Genomic DNA, 22680 nt, shown 5'->3' with positions numbered 1-22680 from the left:
GGGCAGGGGTCAGTGCCAGGCCATAAACCTTTCCCTGCAGGGGCTAAACTGTCTCCTCCTCTTAGGAGAAGAGGAAGCCAAACTGTCAGCTGGCAAGAAGATTTTCCTGATGAAATGCCTCTGCTCTTAATCACCTCCTTGCTGCGCTGTGACAGCCCAGTGCTGGGTTAAATCATTTCCTCTCCTGCCCTGACGTCTAGAAAGTCTCCTCTCTGGGCCTGTTGGCCCTGCTTGATGGGCATTCATCGGGGCTTTTAGCTTCTTCGATCTCGTCCCCAAATTGGTCCCTCAGTACTGAGTCCCCCACCCCTTCTCTCTCTCTCTCTCACTCTTTCTCTCTCACCAACGCTCCGTGTGTCACAGGCTAGGCTTGAGTGGAAACATCTGAAAGAGGCCCCCCTCCCCCATTCCCATCGCCTGCTGTCCAAAGGAGAGACTGGACCCTCTTCCTGAAGGGCGCAGCTCAGTGACCCTGAGCGAGACGCAGGGCATTGTGTCCCCTCCTGCTTGCCGTACTAGGGGCTCTGCTGCTGGGACCTCATCCCCTGAAGGAGTCAGCCCATTCTTTCTAAGTAATTCCCAGTCACACCTGAGTTTCTAGACCCCCTTCTCCTGGGACTCCTGGATCTTAACTGATTTCTCCCTCTCTGCTCTTGAAAAATCCAGCTTTAAAACAGCTAGCGTGTATTGAGGACCTACTATATTCCAGACACCTTTGCACACATCATGTCATTGAATCTTCCCAACCACCCTAAGATCTAAGTGCTACTGCTGTTCCCATTGGATAGAAGAAAACTGAGGCTCCAAAAGCTTCAGTAATCGCACCCAGGTCACAGAGTTGGTAAGTGGCCAAGCCAGGACTTGGACCTGGATTTGCGTTACTCTCTGTGCTCTCAGCTGCTCCACATCCTCGGGCTTCCTTGAAGTCTTCCTGGCCTCACCTTCCAGCCCAGGGCACTCCTGCCCCCCCTCCTCAACCTCCTCCTTTCCCACCTAGAAGGGAATCCACAGGAATTTGGTGCTCACCTCTTTGCCCTCAGAGAATAAAGAGAATTCTTGTATTTTAAAGTTCTTCATTGGTCAGTAATTGTCTCCTGTTTACCAGGATCGTTTCTTGTTACGAATTAGTAAATTTATACTAATACGATACATCAGCCTCTCATGAATTTGTTTCTGGTGAGTCAGTCCCCCTGGAATCCAAGGACCACAGGGATGCCTCACTGATTCTCCAAACGTGCAAAACTGCAGCCTAGACTTAGAATCCGGTGCCAGCCTGCGTGGGTGGGGGCCCTGGGTGTGACCTACAAAACAGTGACAAGGAAGAGGCCCTGCCACCCCTTCGTCTGTTTGGATTCTGTCTTCATCTCCAGAACCTGAGCAAGTTGCCGCCCTCCCCTGAGCACTTCCTCGGCTGAACACTGGACACGGGGATTCTTGCCCTCGTGACTTAGGTTTGTGGGGAGGCTCCGTGGAGTGGAGGGTGGGAAGGAGCCTGTCACCTGGCAGATGCTGCATGCAGTTAGCTGAGGTGAGGCTGGCTTTCCACTGTACACTCCCTCTTTCCCGGGGGCCCAGCCCAGCGCCCAGGCTGCCCCTTGGGGAGGCGAGGAGGATGGAAACGAGACAGGTGGGCGAGGGCTGCGGGGTCATGAGTAAGCTCAGGCTGGTCTCCTTTAAAACCCCTTTTGTGTTTTCACAGTAAGCGAAATGGAGAAAGAAACACCATGGCCAGCCTCCCAAGGCTCCTCTGACAGAAGCTTGGGTTCCAGCGCTGCCTCCTCCCCTCCCAACCCCCCCCTCCCCCAGTGGTTCTCCTGTTCAGGTCACAGCACTTTGCTTTGTCCTGCTTTGCAAAGGCCCCTGGTCTTTGCATCTCGTCTGGCCGAGGCAGCTCCTTGCCTTCCTGTAGAATCATTCTGGGGGGCCTCAGGGCTTAGGCCTGTCCCCCCCCCCCCATGTGATAGAGGACACTGAGGCCTAGAGAAGGGGGCAGGGGCAGAGCAGCATCAGGCAGCCTGAATCCACCCCCCTCCGCATCCCCTGCGGGAGACCTGGGACGAGGCACCTTCCTCTCCCGGGGCTCCTGTCTGGGCAGGAAAGGGCCAAGCCTCTGCGGCTCTCAGCCACCCTGACGGCCTGCAGTTCCAGGTCCACAGACCGCGTCTCTGTGCTCCCCTGACACTTCTCCCAGCTCCAGACAGAAAAACACGTCTTGCTTCAGAGAGAGCTGTCTTTCCTGTTTTGTTTTGTTTTTTAATCATCACAAAAGGAATCTCTAAAAATCTCCTTTCCTAAACCATTCCAAGCCCTCTCAAAAGCAGTCAGTTCTTTAAGAACGCCTGCTCTGATACCATCCCTCCTGCAGTAGATTAAGATTATTTCCTCATTTGGGGTCTGATGAAACACATTTAAAACCCTTTGTGTCATCCGTGAGAAAAACTTATTGGAATTATAAGTCACTTTCATAGTCGTGTTATTGCTTACAAGAGAAATGAACAGGTAAAGATGACCGTTCAGAGGAGAAAACAAGACAGCACAGGAAACAGAGAGGTTAGAAAACTCTCTAGGCCTCAAAGAGAGGTCACCCTTTCTGGGAATGAAAAAAGAATACCCAAAAGATTCAAACAAGAAGTTTTCAGTAAATGAAACAAGACTACCTTTCCCCCAAAACTGAGCAAAAGGGACGGCCCTGGTGGTCCAGTCTTTAAGACTCCATGCTCCCGATGCAGCGGGCGTGGGTTTGATCCCTGGTTGGGGAACTAGATCCCGTGTGCATGCCGCAACTAAGACCTGGCACAGCCAAATAAATTAAAAAATAAAATAAATATTAAAAAAAAACTGGACGAAACTCTGCATTAATAAACTTCACTCCTTGTGGTAGCATTCATTTTGTTGTTCTAGAAAGAAATACTATCTTTGTTATCTTTCTTTCTTCCTTTTTTTTTTTTCTTTTTTTTTTTTTGCCGTGCCTTGAGGCTTGTGGAATCTCAGTTCCCTGACCAGGGATTGAACCCTGGGCCACAGCAGTGAAAGCCCAGAATTCTAACCACTAGACCACTAGGGAACTCCCATGCTTATTTCTTTAAATAACAAAGCCTAGAGCTTTTCTCCCTGCTAGTGTTCTCTGGGTCATTTCTCTCTACGGCTTGGTTGCCTGAGCCTCCTGCTGGGGGCGGGGGGGGTGGGGGACGAGGAAGGGCCCCGCCTTCTGGGTCCCTGGACCATGAGCCAGGTTCTCTGGGAGGCGCTGTGCGGGGTGGGGGCCACACTTCACTTCCTGCGCCAGCGAGCCCCTCCCTCCTTTTGCCGTCTGTCTCCAGTGGTAGAAGCCACAACAGAGGCACTTCCAGTCCTCGCTGTGCCCTTTACCAGGTATACGGCCCGTGGACAAGTCGCCCATCATCTCGAGCCTCAGCTTCCTTGTGTGCGACGTGGAATGACAACATTTTATAGGCTTTTAGTGAGAATTAAATAACACCCGTATCTGTTGCACACAGCAAGCACTCGGCACATGACAGCTAGCCTTCCCCTTCCCTCTCGGGGGTGGGAGGGACACAAAATAGAAACGCGGAGGGAGGAGGGATTCTCTAACAAGCTCCAAACACACTGCTGACAGGAAGCGGGCTGTCTGGAGGTGGGCCCCAGCCTAGCCCAGCTCACTGGGCGGGCCTGGCACAGCCCCCAGGGGCAGGTGCATTTCCTGAGTACCTCTGGTGACCACCCTAGGTCACGGGAGAGACCACTCAGAGGATGGCCAGACCTGGGAGGGAAAGCACACAGAAGATTGTTCCAGACACGCGTCCCACATCCCAGCAGAGCAGAATGGCAGACACCAGCGCAGGACAAAGCTTTCCTGACGCTCGCTGGAGTTAGGGGGATGCCCCCACCCAGACGGCATCTATTTTGTCTTTTGTGCCTCCAGAGTCTGGCAGGGAAGACACAGGTGGGGCAGAGAGCGCAGAGGGGTAAAGTGACAGGGGACAGACTTCTCTAGCTCCAGGACCAAATTCCTCTGCCAGCTCCGTGGAGGTCACCCTCGGGTACGGAGCCAGCTGAGCTGAACTCTGCTGTGACAATGTGGGGGGGGCCGCTCAGAAGACAGAGGGCACATCTGCTCAAAAATCCCACATAAGGAGGAGCAGCCCCTCCGTACGCCTGCTGCTCTGCACCACGTGCAGTTTGCTGCGCCCACCGTGGAGTGGTCCTCAACCCCAGGGCTCCCACCTGGGCTCCACTCCAGAGCAGAGCATCATGGGGGTCTTCACAGCTTTAGGTCAGGGCGCAGGGCCTCAACACCTGCAAAGACTTCTGGAAACGGATCTCTGGACTCCGAGGAGACCAGACAACTCCCCCTTGGCCTTGCTGCCGCCGGCTGCCCTCCTAGCACGCAGATGCAGGGACCCCAGAGCTTGGGCCCTGGGCAGGCGGGGGGGGGTCTGCTTCCACCCCCACCCCTGCCCTGCCCCCACCCAGGGCTGTGAGAGAAGCTGAGGCTTTCTGTGCTTCTCTGGGGAAGATCACACAGTTCTCCAGCCCTGGAATGATGCTCCCTCCCCACTTCCATGGGGTGTGGGACAGGGTTCCCAGCAGCCTCGGAGCCTGGCTGTGACTGGTGGAGCAGGCAGAGAACTCAGAGGGCCCAGAGCCCATCTGTTTGAAGCCTAAACGGTATTGATTGAGAATTTAATTGCTCTGTAATCACCGCGTAAACTCTGGCTGGTCCATTGATCAGGCCTCTGGCCGCTGGGGAGAGACAAGAGGGGGACGGATGCTGATGTGTGCTCTCCCGGCAACACCACTCCTGGCTGGGCGTCTCCTCCTCAGGGGTCCCAAGCAGGGCCCCTGGACGGGCTGGTTGGCAGGTGACGGGGTGGGGGGACCGGGAGGGACGGGTCAGTCGTCTAACTGTGGCCATGGTGCCCTTTGTGGGAAGGGCAGGCTCCAAAATCGTCTTTATTTGGGGGCGGGGGGGATGTAAAAAATAAACCCTGGCAGTGTTGCCCACTAATATATTAACAGTCGTTAATTCTATATGACTGGATTCCATTTTTATTTTCTTCTTTATATTTCTACATGTTCCACATTTCCAACAACTAGCAAGTATAATTTATAATGGGAGAAAATACTTGTTATTTAGGATCAAGTGAAATGGCTGGAAGGAGTCCTCCCATGCTCCTGAAGAAAATCCTAGCAGCCGTTCGGCGGAACGCGGCTGCCTGTCGGAGTTCAGCCCGGGCTGAACTTCCGGCTCCCTCTGTTGAGACCCTGAACGTCTCTCCGCCCAGTCCTTATCTGCAAATGGCCGTAGTGCTGTCGCAGGGAATTAAGTGAGATAAAATACGGACCGTGCTTAGAGCCACAGCCCTGGTACATTCAGGCATATTAGTGTCTCTTCCATCCTGGGAGAGGTCCCAACACCCAGAGTGCCCCCGGCCCCTCCCCTCCCCAGGGCCAGGGGTGGTTCTGTTTCCTGCTCAGTGGCCCCCCTCCTGATCCCCAGGCCCACCCCTCGCCGAGTCCTGTCACTACTCTAACAGAAGGCAATCTTGCTCCTCTCGGGGCCCCACCGCCACCCACTGAGACAAATGGGCCGCTACTTCTCTAGATGCAGGAGGCAGCAGCCAGCTCCAGGGTCATGGTTCGCGACATCACTGAGAGCCCCAGAGGGAGGGGAGCCCGTGGGATGGGAAGCAGGGCTGCGATCACTGGCCTATTCAGTGGCCCAAAATAAAGCCCTGTCATTAGTGCGGCAGGGAGAGGAGGGAGCGGGGCTGAGCCCGCCGCACACTCCACTTGCTGCCCCTGGAGGCTGCTTTCCCTGGAGAACCTGTCACCTGGGAAGTGTGGGTTGTGTGCCCCTGGACTGCAAGAGCTAGCACGATGCACAGGTGGCCCAGCATCAGAGGCCTTGCCAGCCCCGTAACCGCCCCCTGCGCCTTGTCCCTCGGCCCACCGTGCCCGCCCCTCGGCCTCCCGGACGTCCGACTTCTGGGAGCACCGCTCCCTCCAGGCTGCGCGTCCCAAGATAGAGTTTCTCCTGACCCCATCCCCAGGGCTGCCCTTCGGGGAGCTGGGGAAGACTGTCCTAGCACCATCCCCCCAACACCCCGCGAGGACCGGGGCTTTGGGAGGAGGCAGTGGTCTCTCCTGGACCCTCATGTCTCCCGTGGGCCGAAGGTTTTCCTCAAGCTGCAGCAGCTCCTCTTTGTAGGTCTGATCGAAGGGGTTGTGGGCGCTCACACACACCAAAGGCCCTGACCCTGAGCTCCGACTGACAGTGTGGAGTCCTTACTGGGCCTCCTGCCTTATCCCTGGAAACCCCAGAGGAGGCCGACTCAGCAGGAGCCCTGCTGAGCAGCTGGGAACCCGGACTGGGCAGTGGGGGGAGCCTGGCTTGTCTCAGAGCCCAGCCCGGGGTCTCCCCAGGGTAGCCCAGAGGACCTTGTGACCCAGCCACTGCAGCGCGGCCTCTGACCTTGGCACCTCCTTAGAAAAACTCAGGGGGGCAGGCAGGGTTGGGTACACGTTCTGGAGGCAGGACACCTGGACAAAGGGAAGAGAGGGGGCTGGGAAGATCGTGGAGAAGGCTGGGAACAGGGATGTCGGGAGTCTGACGGGAGAAAACTTATCTGGGGGTGGAATTCCTCCAGGAAGCCAAGAACAGACAAACTAATTGATATGCAGACCGTTAGACATCAGAAGGCACCCAGGGGGCTCCTTCCAGAGGAGCTGGGACACTGACATCAGACAGATGGACAGACAGACAGAAACACACTCCAGGAAACTACAAACACGACAGACAGGACAACTTGGGATAACTGGGAACAGAGGCAGACAGCGACTGATGGTCTGGACCAACCCGGGGGCATGTCCCCCTGCCCCGCGTGGAGGGAGGGCGGCAGTGGGCAGTGCTCCAGAGTGGGCAGTGCTCACAGGCTTGTGGGGACCAAGAGAATCTCCCACCTCCCATCCCCCCCTCCCAGCGCCACTGCCCCCACCTGGGCGCCTGCCCCTCCCAGGGGAAGCTTGATAATAGATGTATAATCATAGATAACAGATAAGGATAACAGATTTCCTACCATCTCACCCAAATCTTGGAAAAGAAGCCTGTTCCCCTGGCCCCTGGCCCCCATGAAGGGGCAGCACCCCTCCCCCACCCCCAGAACTCTGTCTCCCAAACCAGCTCCTCCCACCCCCTCCGACCAGGAGTCAGAGCTGCGGGGTGTGCGGGTGGCAGCCAGCCAGGCCGTTGGAGAGAAAAGGGAGGGGTGAGTGGGAGAGAGAGGAAGGGGGAGAAGACCCAAGGGAGGATTTCTGTCCCTGGAGCCCCCCAGGGGAGAACGTCTTGGGAACACTGTCATCCACCCTCACCGCTGCTGGTGCTTAGGTGGCGGCAGTGTATGTGGACAGGACTGAGTTGGACTGATGAGTGGCAGGCAGAACAGACAGCTCCTCTCCTCCCCACCAAGGAGGATGTTTTTAGGAAGAAGTCTCTCGTGTGTCTGAGCAGTGACCACTCGCGGGATGGCGCAGGGCCCTCCCCTTCCTTCCTCCCCGTCACCCGGGGCCACTCACTCTCTGCCCCCTTTACTTTCCTCTCCCGCTGTCTCTTTCTTGTGTTTCTCTTCTTCCTTCCAGTTTCAACTAGAGGGCATCGCGTGCTGGATGGAGAGCCCCGCAAGATCCAGGGGGCCTCACTCGCCTCAGGTCCTGGCCACAGAGCTCGGCCCCCAGACCTCCAGGCATCGGCACAGCACTGGCCTTCCCCTTGCTTTCTGTCCTCCGATGTGGTTGTGCCTCCCGCAGCCCTGAATCCCCAAGGTGGGTCCCTACTTTGGCCCAACTACCCGGTTCTCTCCTCAGAATCCTGCCTCTCCCGACCCCCTCTGACTCCCTTCAAGGGAAAACAAGCAGTAACACCTTTGTGGGGAGGTTTCTGTCCCCAGGCTCACCAGCTTCCATGTCTGACGACTACCCAGTCATTTTCCAAGGAAGAAAGGGGAAGGCTCATGGAATCACTGAGACCTAAGCCTGGAGGTGGCCCTTAGTGCAGGTCTGGGCCAGCATGCTGTGGCTCTGAACCTTCTGCTCTCCTCCCGTGAGACGGGTCCCAAAGCCCATCCAGGCTCTGAGCGGCCCAGAGGCTCAGTGAGATGGGATGTCATGCCGCTGTCTACATAGACCAGCCCCTTCATCATACAGATGGGGAAACCAGGGTCCAGGGGAATTCAGGAACCTGCCCAAGTTCATTCCAACAACAGGAGACTACAGGTGGGGCAAATTTCAGGCCAGATTCTCAGTATCCTGACCTCCAGGGAAGTAAAGAACAAGCAAAGAAAAGAGAAGTATGCTGAACTAAGATGGAAAACTTGGGGGAAAGAGAAGAGGACAAAGTGTGACCAGCACAGAGGGTGCAGCTCCTGGCTGAGATGGAGGGAGAGGACGCTGATGCGGGGGAGTAGGAGAGATGGAGGGTCGAGGAGGTGGGTGGAGGAGGAGGGGGGAAGGACGAGAGTGTGATGGAGAGAGACTGTGGGGAAGAGAGAGGACGGGTGAGTGACCCAGAACAGGGTGAGCAGGAGAGCCTGGGACCGGACTCCAGACCTGACTTCTCCCTTCCCAGGTGGTCCCGTGAACCCAGAGGAGGTTGACAAACCTTCAAATCAAAGTTATCTTGGTGCCTTAGTGGAAGGAGAAAGATTAGAGAGGAAAAGGCAAACCTTGGATGTGAGAGGCAGGACGGGTTCTATTATTGGTTGGTCACCTTTGGGTGCCAGACAACCCACCTTGTGATACTTATAGATACAATCAAGTTAATTTCTCCTGACATTTAAAAAGATGAATTTTTTCCAGGCCGTTTAGTGGGAAGAAGCATAGGTTTGGGATTTGCACAGTAGGGCATCGGGGACAGCTCATCTGGGGGCCAGAGGAAGGATGGAGAGATGGGAATAAGAGGAAGGAGGTAAAAACTAACAAACAGAACAGGAAAGACTCAGGAAGAAGAGGCCGAAAGGGGCCGTCGCATGTACTCTGTTCCGAGGGGAAGGTCGGTGGGGGTCAGGAGGAAAGGACCGTCCGGCAATTATTCCCACCTTTGGGAGGCCAGGTCGGAGCAGGAAGGCTTCTGCTCGGCGTCGGCGGCTGGGCAGCAGAACTGGTGCAGCACAGTCTCATTCCTGAGGGCAGAGCAGAGGGAGACGGTCAGCGCCCTCTGACCCCAAGGGTAACCTGCCCCAACACCCTGCCCCTGGATAACATCAAGGTCCCAAACACTGCCCAGGGGAGAACATGCAGCACTGAGTCAGTGCAAACACCGTATCCTGCTTGCAGTCCCCCAGACCTCGTCCACTGTGCACACCCATCCCCGCAGCAGCCTCCTCCATGTGATGTGCCATGTATTGAGCTCTATCTTTTGTTATTATCACAGTTAGCCCTCTATAACCCTGTCTCCCACCAAGGTCCGGCCAGCAAGGCAGAACTAGGTCTATTCAACCAAGATGCACAGACTTGCACACAGAACATTTTTAAGCTAATCGTATGCAAAGATGCAAAGCACTCGTAGAGGCTTTAGAGTTGCCGGCTGAAAATCCAAGGGTACGGTGTTTGATGAGAGATTTGTCTGAAAAAGCCGACCAGAAGGTGGAGATTCAGATTCTGGGGCCAACACTACAGCCCGCCAGCAGTGTGATACCTGGTTCACCTTTCCTGAGTCTTGGTTTATTTACTAATGATCCACAGGGGTGATTCTCAGACCCAGCTGCTTACTAATCTCTCCAGGAGGTTTTTTAAACTATGGGTTCACTTGGCCTGCCCTGGGTCGGGGCAGCAGGACATTTTATAAGATCCCAGGTGATTCTAAGGGCAGTCAAAATTGAGAGCCATTGGACGACATGATCTCTAAGGTCCTTCCATTGCTACGAGGCTGGGATTCTAATACCCACCTTGAGTCACCTTGGGACTTCACACTGAAATTATTTTTGCTGTTGTTTTGTTTCTGGTTTTTTGGCTGTGTGGCGCGGCTTGTGGAATCTTAGTTCCCTGACTAGGGATTGAAGCCGGGCCTCGGCAGTGAGAGCACCGAGTCCTAACCACAGGACCACCAGGGAATTCCCCTAAATTTACTTTTGGATACAGTTATGCTGGCCTGCTGCCTTCTCCCCTTTGGCAAGGCATCACCATCACGAAGTCAGAGAAAGTCAGACCCGAAAGGGCTCTGCTCTGATCCTGCCTCTGTTTCCCAGGCAGCCTCCCAGGGCTGGCAGTCGCTCCCATGAACAGCACTGAGGCAAGCTCCACTTGGCCCTCCCAGGCACCCAGACTCGGCTGCGTTGGCACATGCAATGGGAGACATGAGCCTGGATGTCCCCAAATCCTTCTGCGCCTCAGGCTTGGGCTGGCAGTGTACTGGGGGTCGCAGCCTTTTTGGGTGTTCCCACTGGTGGGGTCCCTCAGGACAGTCCAGCTGGGAGGGGGAGCTTGCCTTCAGCCTCTCCCCTGTTTCTTCTCTATCTGCCTCCTGCCCACAGGCCTCCTCAGCCTGGGCCAGGGGCTTCCCAATAGATGCCCCCTCCCCACCCCACCCCGTGCCTCCTGCTGGGGTTTAGTTCATGCTGCCCACCTCTGAGCAGCCCGGCCCCCTGCCCTGCCCAAGGTCACGGTCCAAGTGGCTGACCTGGGTAAGTCTTAGCTTAAGTCAGCCCCAGATTCCCTTCCTTCCACCCCAGAGAAGACACCGGGGGGCCCCAAGAGTTCACTCCCATTAGAGACAAAAATGGGAAAAAAAGTGGAGAAGTGATGGGAAGGCACATTGCCTCTGTGGTATCCTTCCCTCAAACCTACAACCCGGTCCAAATGTGAGAGAGCGTTGGACAAACCCTAATGGAGGACATGCTACAAAATATCTGACCAGTCCTCCTCAAAACTGTCAAGGTCTTGAAATTCACAAAGAGACAGAAACTGTTACAGACCAGAGAAAACTAAGCAGACGTGACAACTAACTGCCATGTGGTGCCCAGGTAGGATCCTGGGACAGAAAGAGAATATTAGCTGAAAAGCTAGTACAGTACAAATAAGGGCTAGAGTTAGATAGATGATAGATAGATAGATGATAGATAGATAGATAGATGATAGATGATAGATAGATAGATAGATAGATAGATAGATAGATGATAGATACTAGATGTAGATATATAGATACTAGATTGATTGATAGATACTAGATAGATAAACAGACAGTTGTTAGGTGACAAAATCAGGGCGGCAAAATACTAATAGTTGTATTTCAGCACTTTGTAGTGTTTACTATGTGGCATGTACTGTTCTAAGCACTTTTCATGTGTTAATTTATTAAAACTCACAAAGCAACATCTTCCTCACTCTGTAGATGAGGAAGCGGAGGCTCAGGGAGTCAACCACGGGTGAACTCTCCCTCATTCGACACATGCCTCCTTCTTATGACAACTCTTTTTTTTTTAAATAAATGTATTTATTTATTGGCTGCATTGGGTCTTTGCTGCGCATGGGCTTTCTCTAGTTGCGGCAAGCAGGGCTACTCTTCATTAAGGTACACGGGCCTCTCATTGCAGTGGCCTCTCTTTGTTGTGGGGCACAGACTCCAGGCGAGCGGGCCTCAGTAACTGCGGTACTCAGGCCCAACAGTTGTGGCTGGTGGGTTTCAGAGCAAAGGCTCAGCAGTTGTGGCACACGGGCCTAGCTGCTCTGCGGCATGTGGAATCCTCCCAGAGTAGGGATCAAACCTGAGTCCCCTGCATTGGCAGGCAGATTCTCAACCACTGCACCACCAGGGAATTCCATGACAGATCTTTATGGTCTGTGTTATCATCCCCTTTTTCACAGATGAGAAAGCCAGGGCTCAGAGGATGTAAGTGACTCGCCCAAGGTCACACAGCTAGTTGGCAGGAGAGCCTACAGCCCAGGCAGGCTGGTTTCAAGGATCATGCCCATCACTCTTCTTTGTAAGCTTTATGGCCAGTGGACACTCGCATCCAGCCCCCATGCCCAGCGCTTAGCCCAGTGCCTGGTACACACTGCTGGTGCTCAGTGCGCGCGTGTGCAAAGCAGCATCCCACACCTCAGGGAGCCCACCCGCTAGGAAGTATCCACATCAGCCAATGACGAAGTTCCTGTTTGATTGAAGCTGGAAAAAGAGGCCATAAGGAGAACGTGGGCAGGGGGGCCACTGCCTGGTTTGTCCATCAATGCCCAAGTCCTAGGTTTGTCCTGACACTGCCCTTGACCTGATCCCTGAATCCCTGGCCCGCAGGTCACAGACCTACTTCCTTCTCTGCCTCCCTCTCTTCCTGCCTTCCCTGGGAGCACTGCCCCCACAGCCCAGGCAACAGACCACCGGGTACCAGAGGCTGAGAAGGGAAGTGTGGGACGAGAGGGAGGAGACAGGGTCCCCGGGGCGGCACCAACCCAAGGCTGTTGCCAGGACGCTCCATCACAGCCTGTCCAGCTGTGAGGCAGGGGGCGTGCCCACAGAACCCAGGACAGCTGGCCTGAGGCCTTGTCCTCACCCCACCCCCTGATAAGGTGTTGAGATCTATGCCAGGTTCATCCGCTCTCTGCAAATGGATCACAACCCCTCTGTTGGTTCGTCAAGTCCCTTATCTCTTGAAGCCTCAATTTTCTCACAGGTAAAACTAGGATAATAGTAACTTCTTCCCCTGGCAGGGCTTTTAGGAGGGCAGATCCAACAATGAATGTATAAGTGCATCACGAAGGTCAGGGCCATATGAGTGAACGTTTTACTCATTCACTTTTCTGACTCAGCCTTTAAGTTTATCAGCTCAAATAACAGAAAAAAAGGAAGAATTCTTCTTCCACGAAGCGTGCTTCCTGCATCCCCGAAGTCAACCAATGCTGTAGGAGGGGACGCCCAGCAGGAGAACTGAGGAGGAAAAGCTAGGATCCCAGTGAGGCAGCTGTGAAGGAGGACCTCTCTCCTTCACCAAGCTTAAGACAGCAGCTCTAACCCGCAGCCTCTGGAAGGAAACAGCCGGGGAACCTCTCCTGCCTCCCTCTTAATTTGATCACCCCTTCCAGGGAGGCTTCTCTAAACATGGTGAATAGGAGGAAAAGATGCTTTTTTTTTTTTCTTAGAAGTCACTCCTGTTCCTGGAGGATGGGAGAGGCTGAATAGCCACAACAACTTTGAGAAACGAGAACAAGCTATGGGACTTACATTGTGTGCTTTCAAGACTTACAGCTGCCCAAATTAAGAGAATTTGGTGTTGGCATAAGGAGAGACATACAGGTGGACTGAATCAAATAGAGAGGCTACAAATAGACTCAAACATCAATTGATTCTCGGTAAGTTGATTTGTGGTAAAAGTACCAAGATAATTCAATGTGGGATAATAATTTTTTTTAACAGATGGTCCTGAAACAATTGAATATCCATATCTGAAAAAAATGGACTTCAATCCATATTTTGCACCATATATAAAAATCAATACAAAATAGATCATAGATCTAAAATAGATAAAAATATAAAGCTTCTCAAAGAAAACATAGGAGAAAATCTGTGACTTAGAGGATGCAGAGATTTCTTAGATAAGAATCAAAAAGCACAAACCATAAAAGAAAAAAGTTGATAAATTAGACTTCATAAAAATAAAAAAATTTTCTCTTTGAAAGACAAGAAAAATGAATAATTCTTACAACTCAATAAAAAAACAAACAACTTTATAGGAAAATTACAGAAGATTTGAACAGATACTTCACCAAGCAAATATACTAACGGCATCACTAGTCATTATGGAAATGCAAATTAAAATCACAGTGAGACACCACTACAAGCCCACTAGAGTGAGTAAATTAAAAAGTCTAACAACAACAAAAAAAATAGGGACTTCCCTCACCATCCAGTGGTTAAGACCCCGTGCTTCCAATGCAGGAGGCACAGGTTCGATCCCTGGTTGGGGCACTAAGAACCTGTATGCCGTGCTGCGCAGCCAAAAAAAGAGTCTGACAATACCAAGTGTTGAGGAGAGTGTGGAGCACCTAGAACTCTCACACGTCTGGTGGGAATGGAAAGTGGCGTGACCCTTGGGAAAGCACCGTGGTGGTTTCTTATAAAGGTAAACATATACTAATTATTTGTTCCTGTAATTGCATGCCAGGATAAATAAAAACATGTATTGACACAAAACTATTCACAGCTGCAAATGTTCCCAGCAGTATGAAGCTGGCAACTCAACACATATACTGTCAATTGATCTGGGACAAAGTTGCCAAGAATGCATGATGGGGAAAAGATAGTCTCTTCAACAAATGGTGTTGGGAAAATTGGATATCCTCATGCAGAAGAATGAATGTGGACCCATATCTTACACTGTGCACAAAATGGATGAAAGACTTAAACATAAGACCCAAAACTAAAACTCCTAGAAGAAAACATAGGGAGAAAGGTTTATGACTTTGGTCTTGGCAATGATTTCACGGATTTGACACCAAAACCACAGGCAATGGAAGTAAAAATAGACAAGTGGGAGTACATTAAACCAAAAAAACTCCTTCATAGCAAAGAAAACAATCAACAGAGTGAAAAGGCAACCTACAGAATGGGAGCAAATACTTGCAAACCATATGTCTGATAAGCAGTTAATTTGCAAAATACAAAAAGAACTCCTACCACTCAATAGCAACAAAACCAAATAACTCAATTAAAAATGGGCTAGAAACTTGAATAAACATTTTTCCAGAGAAGACATAAATGGCCAACAAGTATATGAAAAGATGCTCAAAGTCACTAATTACCAGGGAAACACAAATCAAAATCACGATGAGATGTCAGCTCACAACTGCTAGGATGTCTATTTTAAAAAAATAACAATACATAGCAAGTGTTGGGGAGGATGTGGAGAAATTGGACCCCTTGTGCACAGTTGGTAGGAATGCAAAATGGTGCTATGGAAAACAGAATGGAGTTTCTCAAAATATTAAAAATAGAAATACCACATGATCCAGAAATCCCCCTTCTGGGTATTTATCCCAAAGAATTGAAATCAGGATCTTGAAGAGATATCAGCACCCCAATATTCAGTGCAGCACTATTCACAATAGTCAAGATTCACGAACAACCTAAATGATGGATGAACAGATAAAGAACGTGTCTTCCATACATGCAGTGAATACTATTCAGCCTTAAAAAGGAAGGAAATCCTGCCATATGGGACCGCATAGATGAGCCTTCAAGATATGCTAAGCAAAACAAGGTGGTCACAGAAAGACATATACTGCATGATCCCATTTATATGAATGAGCAACTTAAAAAATAGTCAAACTCACAGAGGCAGAGAGTAGAATGGTGGTTACCAGGGATAGGAGAGGGAAGAGGGGCGGAAATGGGAAATCAATGGACATAAAGTTTCAATCATGCAAGATGAATAAGTCCTAGAGACCTGCTGTACAACATTGTGCCTATAGTTACTCTGTACACCTAAAAATCCTGTGTTAAGGATTTCTGGATCCTGTGTTAAGTCTTCTTGCCACAATACAACAAAATACAGTAAAAAAAAGTTAAGCATCCATGTAAGTGTTTGGGTTTGAATATTCATTTCTTGAGTTGTGTGAGTGAAATGAATGGTCCTCACTTTGTGAGCATCTGTGCCCTGGCCAGAGGAGTAGGAGTAGGATGGAACTGACCCAGAGTTAATTCAAGGAGGGTACAAATGCATACGCACGCCACGCAGTGTCTGTAAATTGAGTGAATGATGTATCCTGCACACATATGGACCATGTGTTCTAAATGCACGTAGAGGCAGTTATTAAAAAAGAATTAAAGATTCATGTAAAAAACAAAGCAAAACCAGCAACTGTTAATGTCCGTTAACTGGTAAGTAGATAAACAAATTGTAGTACATCTATACAATGGAATACTATTCAGCAATAAAAAGGAAGAAGCTTACTCACGTTTGCACTAACATGGATGAATTTCAAAAAAGCCTTATACTAAGTGAAGGACACTAGACATGAGTCCGCACACTGATTCCATTTGTATGAGATTCCCGAAAAGACAAAACCACAGTGACAGAAAGTAGATCAGTTTCAGTGATACTGGAGTGGAGAGATTAAACTGAAAATAGGACAAGGGGTCATTGGGGTGATGGAAATATTCCACAGCTTGAGAAGTAGCTACACAACTGTAGACACTGTCAAAAATCATCAAACTGCAGGCTTAAAAGTGAGAGAATTTGGGATTCCCCTGGTGGTCCAGCGGTTAAGACTCTGCACTCCCAATGCAGGGGGTGCCAGTTCGATCCCTGGTCAGGGAAATAAGATCCCGCATGCCATGCAGCGTGGCCCCCCAAAATAGGAGAATTTTATTGTATGTAATTGCACCTTAATATGGCTGATTTTTTTAACACCAAAATGTTTTCTCCCCCTTCTCACTTCTTGACACTTCATGAAGAGTCTTGAGGATAATTTCTAACTTCCCTCCTCTCATTGTCCCCGAATCACCTAATTATTAACCCCCCTCCAAGCAGCAGGAAAAAACACCAACTTTTTCCTTCCCTTCAACTGCTAGCTTGGATTTTCAGAGACCAGATGGTTCGTAACTGAGCCAAAGGAGTCCAGGGGGCCAGAAAGCAGGACAATGAGAAAGCTGGAGGTGGGGTGGTTGAGCTGGGGAAATGCTGGCCCCGGGCCTGGGGCTGAGGGTTCCAGAAAGTGCAGTAGCAACAGTGCAGGGCTGGCCATGGAGACCCAGCCCCCTCTGCACACCACTGGCACTAGGGAAGGTCAAGTCACTGTAAACAAGGCTCTTATCCCTGCCCTGTCTATCTCACTGAGTTACGGGGATTCGGTAAGACTTTGAATGTGAAACTGCCTTGGGAGAAACCTAATAAACCCTGCACAGATGCACAATCTTATAATGACTATTACTGATATTAGTCTGAGCCACTGAGGGACTCAGCGGCCCCAGCTCTGTTGCAAGCAGAGGCTCACCAGGTGCCACCCAGACTCCCTCCTCCTGGCCCCCGCCCCTCCTGCAGGCCTGGGGGCGGAGGAAGGGGTGGACTTCCTTTGCTCCTTGGTGCAATCTGCCGACTGCACAGTCCTCCTCGGAAAGCTTTGGAAAGGTCTTAATAAGGCAAGTGGTGACAAATGTCCCAGCAGCCAGGGGCAAAAAACTACAGAAATGTCACCCTGATGCGGTCGGCCCGTAGGCTCAGTGCTCTGCCCCAAGCCTGATGAGGGCTGAAAGCTTGGGTGTGCCTCCCTCTCACCAGGCTTTGCTTCTCTTTCGTTTCTGCTCAGTCTCCTTTGGGGGAGTTTTAAAGGTCATCTAGTCCACGTCCCCACTGCCAAGGAACATGGGCTACAGAGTCTGGGGAAAGAGCTGTCTGCCTCTCCTTTTCAGAGAGCTTTCCCCTGAAAACATGCTGCTGGCTCTTCGAATGTTCATGTGAAGAAGACTGGTCTTTGCAGAAACGCTGTGTTTCTCTCCTGTGTTCCAAGGAGCCCCAGGGGCCACCCTGAGGTCAGGAGGCAAGTGGAGAATGCAGGGCATGGATCTTGCACGTCAACCAGTGCTGCTCTGATTGGGTCTGATTACGTATTAGACACGCCCATAGGGTTTGATTTGGGGGGTGTAGGAATAAGTCTCCTTGTTTTAAAAAACAACTGGGAAAGTATTCTACCGAAAGCCCTCCTCCTGTGGTTACTAAGGCTGCTGCATCTCTCCGATCGCTGTCGTCTTGGAGAGGAGCTGCTGGCGGCCCTCCTGGTGGCCCACCCCGGTCCTACTTTTCTCGCTGCCTGGAGGAAGACTCCTTGTGTAACCCTGCCTAACTTCTTGGATCAGCCTTGCCTTGGTTTCCTTATCTATAAATGGGGTTAACAAGAGACCCTCTCTAAAGCCGTTGTTTTGAGGGTGAAATGAGTTGACACGCAAAGCACTTACAATGGAGCCTGGCACATAGTAAATGCTTAATAAGTGTCAGCTGTTTTTTTCTTTTTTCTTTTTTTTAATATTTATTTTGGCTGTGCTGAGTCTTAGTTGTGGCACATGGGATCTTTTTCAGTTGTGGCATGCAGACTGTTAGTTGAGGCAGGCACGTGGGATCTAGTTCCCTTACCAGGGATCAAACCTGCACCCCCTGCATTGGGAGCACAGAGTCTTACCCACTGGACCACCAGGGAAGTCCCTGTGTCAGCTGTTATCAATGTCTCCCTTCTGCTACCCTTGCCTCTCTCCCTTCCATCTCAGGGAAGGGTGCTCCCGTCGTCAGGCCCGCTCCTCCTCCACTTGTCTTCCATGCGGTCGTTGTTACAGGCTTCTGCTCATCAAATCTCTCATCCTAAAAACACTATTTTTCCCTACAACTCCTCCTACCTCCCACCTCTTTCTACAGCCTCCCAGGAAGAGCTGTCTGCTTGCAGGTGCTTCCTTTCACCTTGATCTCCTGCCAACCTGCTGGAATGTGGCTCCTCCCTGGAGCCCTGACAGAGCTTTCCCCACGTAGCCCCCCAGCGATCTGGTTGCTAATCCAGCATGACCTTCTCAGTTCCTCACTGACTCGACTTCTCTGCACTGTTCATCGGCCAAACCCTCCCGTGTGAAACACCCCGGCCCCTGGCTTCCAGGGGAGTGGTCTGCCCCGTGGTTTTCATGGTGACGGGAGGAACTCGCCTCCGGGGCTGGGAACAGTTCAAGAAGAGGAAAGGGGACAACGGCCAACACCAGGCTGGTGCTCTGACCATCCTGAAAGTGAACCTCCGGGCTGTAGTCAGGCCCCTCCAACCACCGCCGTGCGACGCAGAGAGGAGCCATCCTAACAAGCGATTTCTGCACAAACAGATGCTGTTGCTGCTTTAAGTCCTGGGGTGGTTTTCAGACACCAGGTCTTGGGGTGGTTCATGACAGCTCTCTCCTGTCGACTGTGGTCAGCTGCCTCCTCACTAGACTGTAAGCCCTTTCAGGGAGAGACCAATCTCTGCATCTAATTTCAATTGAATAACTATGGCTCTTCCACACCCATTACCCCCGCCAGGTGGACACTCATGGCCCTACTCACATGGCACAGACGAGAGGGCTCTGTGGAGAGAGAGGAAGAGGCTTGAACTCACTTATGGTGGGTTTTGCAAGTTTTCTGCTCAATTCAAACTACAAACAGCAAACCCGTCTCCTTTGCACATTTCCCGAAGAGGGCATCCCATCCCCAGCAGAAAAACCATCTCTCCTCCTCACTCAGTCGCCCACGGAGCCCAGAAGACAGCGGACACTTCATGACGGCCTGCCTGTCTGTCTACTCATCGTGTCCACACTGCCTTCCAGGAACCCGCAGGCCACACCCACAACACGATGGATTGGAGAGGTGGAAACGCCAACCCCCATTTCACAGGTGAGGGCGAGGCTTGGGCCCAAGCCCGTATTGTATGTTACCCCACAGCAGAGGCTGGGGCACGCTGTGGACAAAACAGGAAGCCTGAATGCCTTTAGAATTAGCTAAATGAGAAAATGTTCAGCTCACAGCCCACAGTCACCATAAATAGAGGTCACTCCATTCTTGAATGAGATGCTGTATTTCCCAATCAAATGGCAAACTCCATGTCTTGTGTCTCCACATTCCCATCCCATGCATGGGGCCAGTCACCGATTACCTGTTCAGTGTTTGCTGGGCTGAGGGCAGAGTCAGCCTGGATCTAGTGCATTCTTTTTTTTTTTTTTTCCAGTTATGCAACACCATCATCAACTATGTTTTACATCAGCTCCTCAGACCTTCTTCATCTCACAGTTTGAACTTTGTACCCTTTCTCCCTCCTCTCACTATTTCTCCCATCCTGCCCCCAGCCCCTGGCAACCACTTTTCTACATTCTGTTTCTATGAGTTTGACTTTTTTTCTTTTTAAGAGTCACATACAAGTAATACCATGCAGCATTTGTCTTTATTTATTTGTCTGGCTTATTTCATAGCATAATGCCCTCAAAGTCTGTCCATGTTGTTACAAATGGCAGAATTTCCTTTTTCATGACTAAATAATATTCCACTGTGTGGAAAATATATATATATATATATCACATCTTCTTTATCCATTCATCCATTGATGGACATTTAGGTTGTTTCCATATCTTGACTATTGTAAATAGTGCTGCTATGAACATGGGAGCGCAGATATCTCTTCCAGACTCTGTTTTCATTTTTTTGGATAAATACTCAGAAGTGGAATTACTGGATCATATGGTAGCTGTATCTTTAATTTTTTTTTTTTGGGGGGGGTACACCAGGTTCAATCTGTATCTTTAATTTTTTGAGGAACCTCCATACTGTTTTCCACGGTGGCTGCACCAATTTACCTTACCAACAACAGTGCACAGGGTTCCCTTTTCTTCACATCCTCACTAACACTTGTTATTTCTTGTCCTTCTGATGATAAGCATTTTAACAGGTGTGAGGTGGCATCTCATTGCAGTTTTGATTCACATTTCCGTGATGACCAGTGATGTTGAGCATCTTTTCATGTGTCTGTTGGTCAATCTGTATGTCTTCTTTGGAAAAATGTCTATTCAGGTCTTCTGCCCATTTTTAAATCAGATTATTTTTGCTATTGTGTTGTATGAGTTTTTTACATATTTTGAATATTAACCCCTTACCAGTATATGATTTGCAAATGTTTTCTCCCATTCGGAATGTTGCTTTTTCATTTTGTTGATGGTTTCCTTGCTGTGCGGAAGGTTTTTTAGTTTGAGGCCGTCCCACTTGTTTCTTTTTGTTTTTGTGGCCAGTGTGTTTCTTATTACACTTGGCACTGTGCTGGGCACACAAGGCTGCTGTCTCTTCCCGTCATTCCAGCACCTCCCAGTTTATACAGCATCTTCTCACACATCTTTTAATCTTTGTACATGGGTTAGATCTAGTTATTCCCCTTTGCAGGTAAAGAACAGAGATGTGACCTGGTTTTCCCAAGGTCACACAGCTGGTAAGGGTTGGAACCAGCATTGAGTCAAGTTCCTCTTGTCGTAGGAGTGTGTCCCACGGAGCATCCAGGGAGTTACAGATGCTCTGGAAAGGAATTCCACTGAGGCCCCTTCTCTGACCGCAGGAAGTAGCTCGGTTCCCAGAGAGCCTGCAAGCTTTAGGTTTGGGAAGAGCTGCATTTAGTCCCCGGCTTCCCACTTGCATGGCTGTGGACACCCCAAACCCAGGCACACGAAACCCTGCACACACATGTGATGGATGCACATGCACTCACTCTTGGCTGTGTAGACACGCATGTGCATATACACATATTTTCACATGCAACCCTGCATGTGCACACGCACACACATGGAGGACTGAGACCAAGGATGTTTCATCCCCTACATGAACCCTCCTGACCACGTGGGCCATGGAGAGCTATGATGTCCCATGGGGACCTGCAAATCATGGCTACACGTGGGTGACACGCTGCCCATCCTCTAGCCCAGTCGTCATGGCCCAACAGAGATGAGTGGGCCACAGGCCAAGCTCAACAGCACGAACAACTGTCACATGGGGCCACGAGACTTTGTGTCCCTGAACACTGAGCCAAGTTCCTGAACAGGTCTTGAATCAGGAAGCACTTCCCCACTACAGGGGACTCCCCTAGAGTGGGGATAGCTACGTCAGAGTATACGAAGCTAGAGACACCACTGTAGCTGTGTGATCTTGGTGAGTCACCTTAACCTCTCTGGGCCTCAGTTATCACATCTGTGAAACACGGATAATAATACCTTTCCATTAGGATTGTATGGATTTAAAGACGTACATAAATGCATAGTGTAAATTAGTACGTGGATATTGAAAGAAAGAGTGAATACATAAGTGACCAAATATTGTGGGTTGCACTGCAGGGCTCTCTCTGCAAACTGCTCTCCCTCTTCTGCCCCTTGAGACCCCTGACTATTTCCTGCAGGGATGGATCACATTGCTCCCTGCTCAAAACCCCCACCTCCATGACTTCCAGCCCACAAACCCCTCTGGAGGGCCTGTGCTGATCCCTCCCAACCTCTCTCTCTCTCTCTCCACCTTTCCCTTCTATTCTTTGAACATGTGTTTCTTCCAGCCCCAGGGCCTTTGCACAGAATGTTTTTTCTCCAGGTCTTCCCATGGCTCCATCCCTCACTATTTCTCTGCTCAAATGTCACCTCCTAAGTGAGGTCTTGCCTATCAAACTCCCTCCTCCCACTCACCCCCTTATTGTTCCTGACAGTCCTTATGAGTGTGTATATATATATATATATATATATATATATATATATATATATATATATACACGAGTTACTTTTTTTGCTCGAATGTGAGTTCCCTGATGGCAGTCTTTGTCTGACTTGTTCACTGTGAATCCCCAGCACCTACAGCAGAGCCTGACATGCAGTAGGTGCTCAATAACTACTTGTTAAATGGATGTGCAGACAGGACTCTGGCCCTTGAGGAGCCTAAATAAAATTTCCATCCCTAAATAACAGTAATACATTCAGCTCCTCTCTCCACATTCCTTTCTCCCGTACAGCTCAGCTCATCAGCTCAACATATTATCATTTTTTTTCCCAGCCCCCAGCTAGCTAATTCAGGTCAATCTATTCTAACGGTTCTTGAGCAGGGAGCTGCATGGGACTCCTGAGAGCTTCTTTTAAAGTGCATTTAGCTGCCCCTCTTCCCCCAATCTCCTCCCAAATGACAGTCTCCA

General features: G+C 50.5%; 1 protein-coding gene across 1 annotated transcript in view; it reads right to left on the bottom strand.

Annotated features, from left to right (window-relative positions):
• Positions 1–22680, bottom strand: part of IQSEC3 (IQ motif and Sec7 domain ArfGEF 3) — a 104325-nt gene that overhangs the window by 65786 nt on the left and 15859 nt on the right. The window contains exon 2 of the mRNA XM_057703895.1: positions 9093–9176. Coding sequence (XP_057559878.1) covers positions 9093–9176 — 84 coding nt within the window. The remainder of the gene's footprint in view (positions 1–9092; positions 9177–22680) is intronic.

The sequence above is a fragment of the Hippopotamus amphibius genome, chromosome 12 (assembly GCF_030028045.1).
Source record: "Hippopotamus amphibius kiboko isolate mHipAmp2 chromosome 12, mHipAmp2.hap2, whole genome shotgun sequence".
In the NCBI taxonomy this organism is placed as follows: domain Eukaryota; kingdom Metazoa; phylum Chordata; class Mammalia; order Artiodactyla; family Hippopotamidae; genus Hippopotamus; species Hippopotamus amphibius.
Note: the sequence above shows the minus strand (reverse complement) of the source record. Positions and strands in the feature narration are given on the sequence as shown.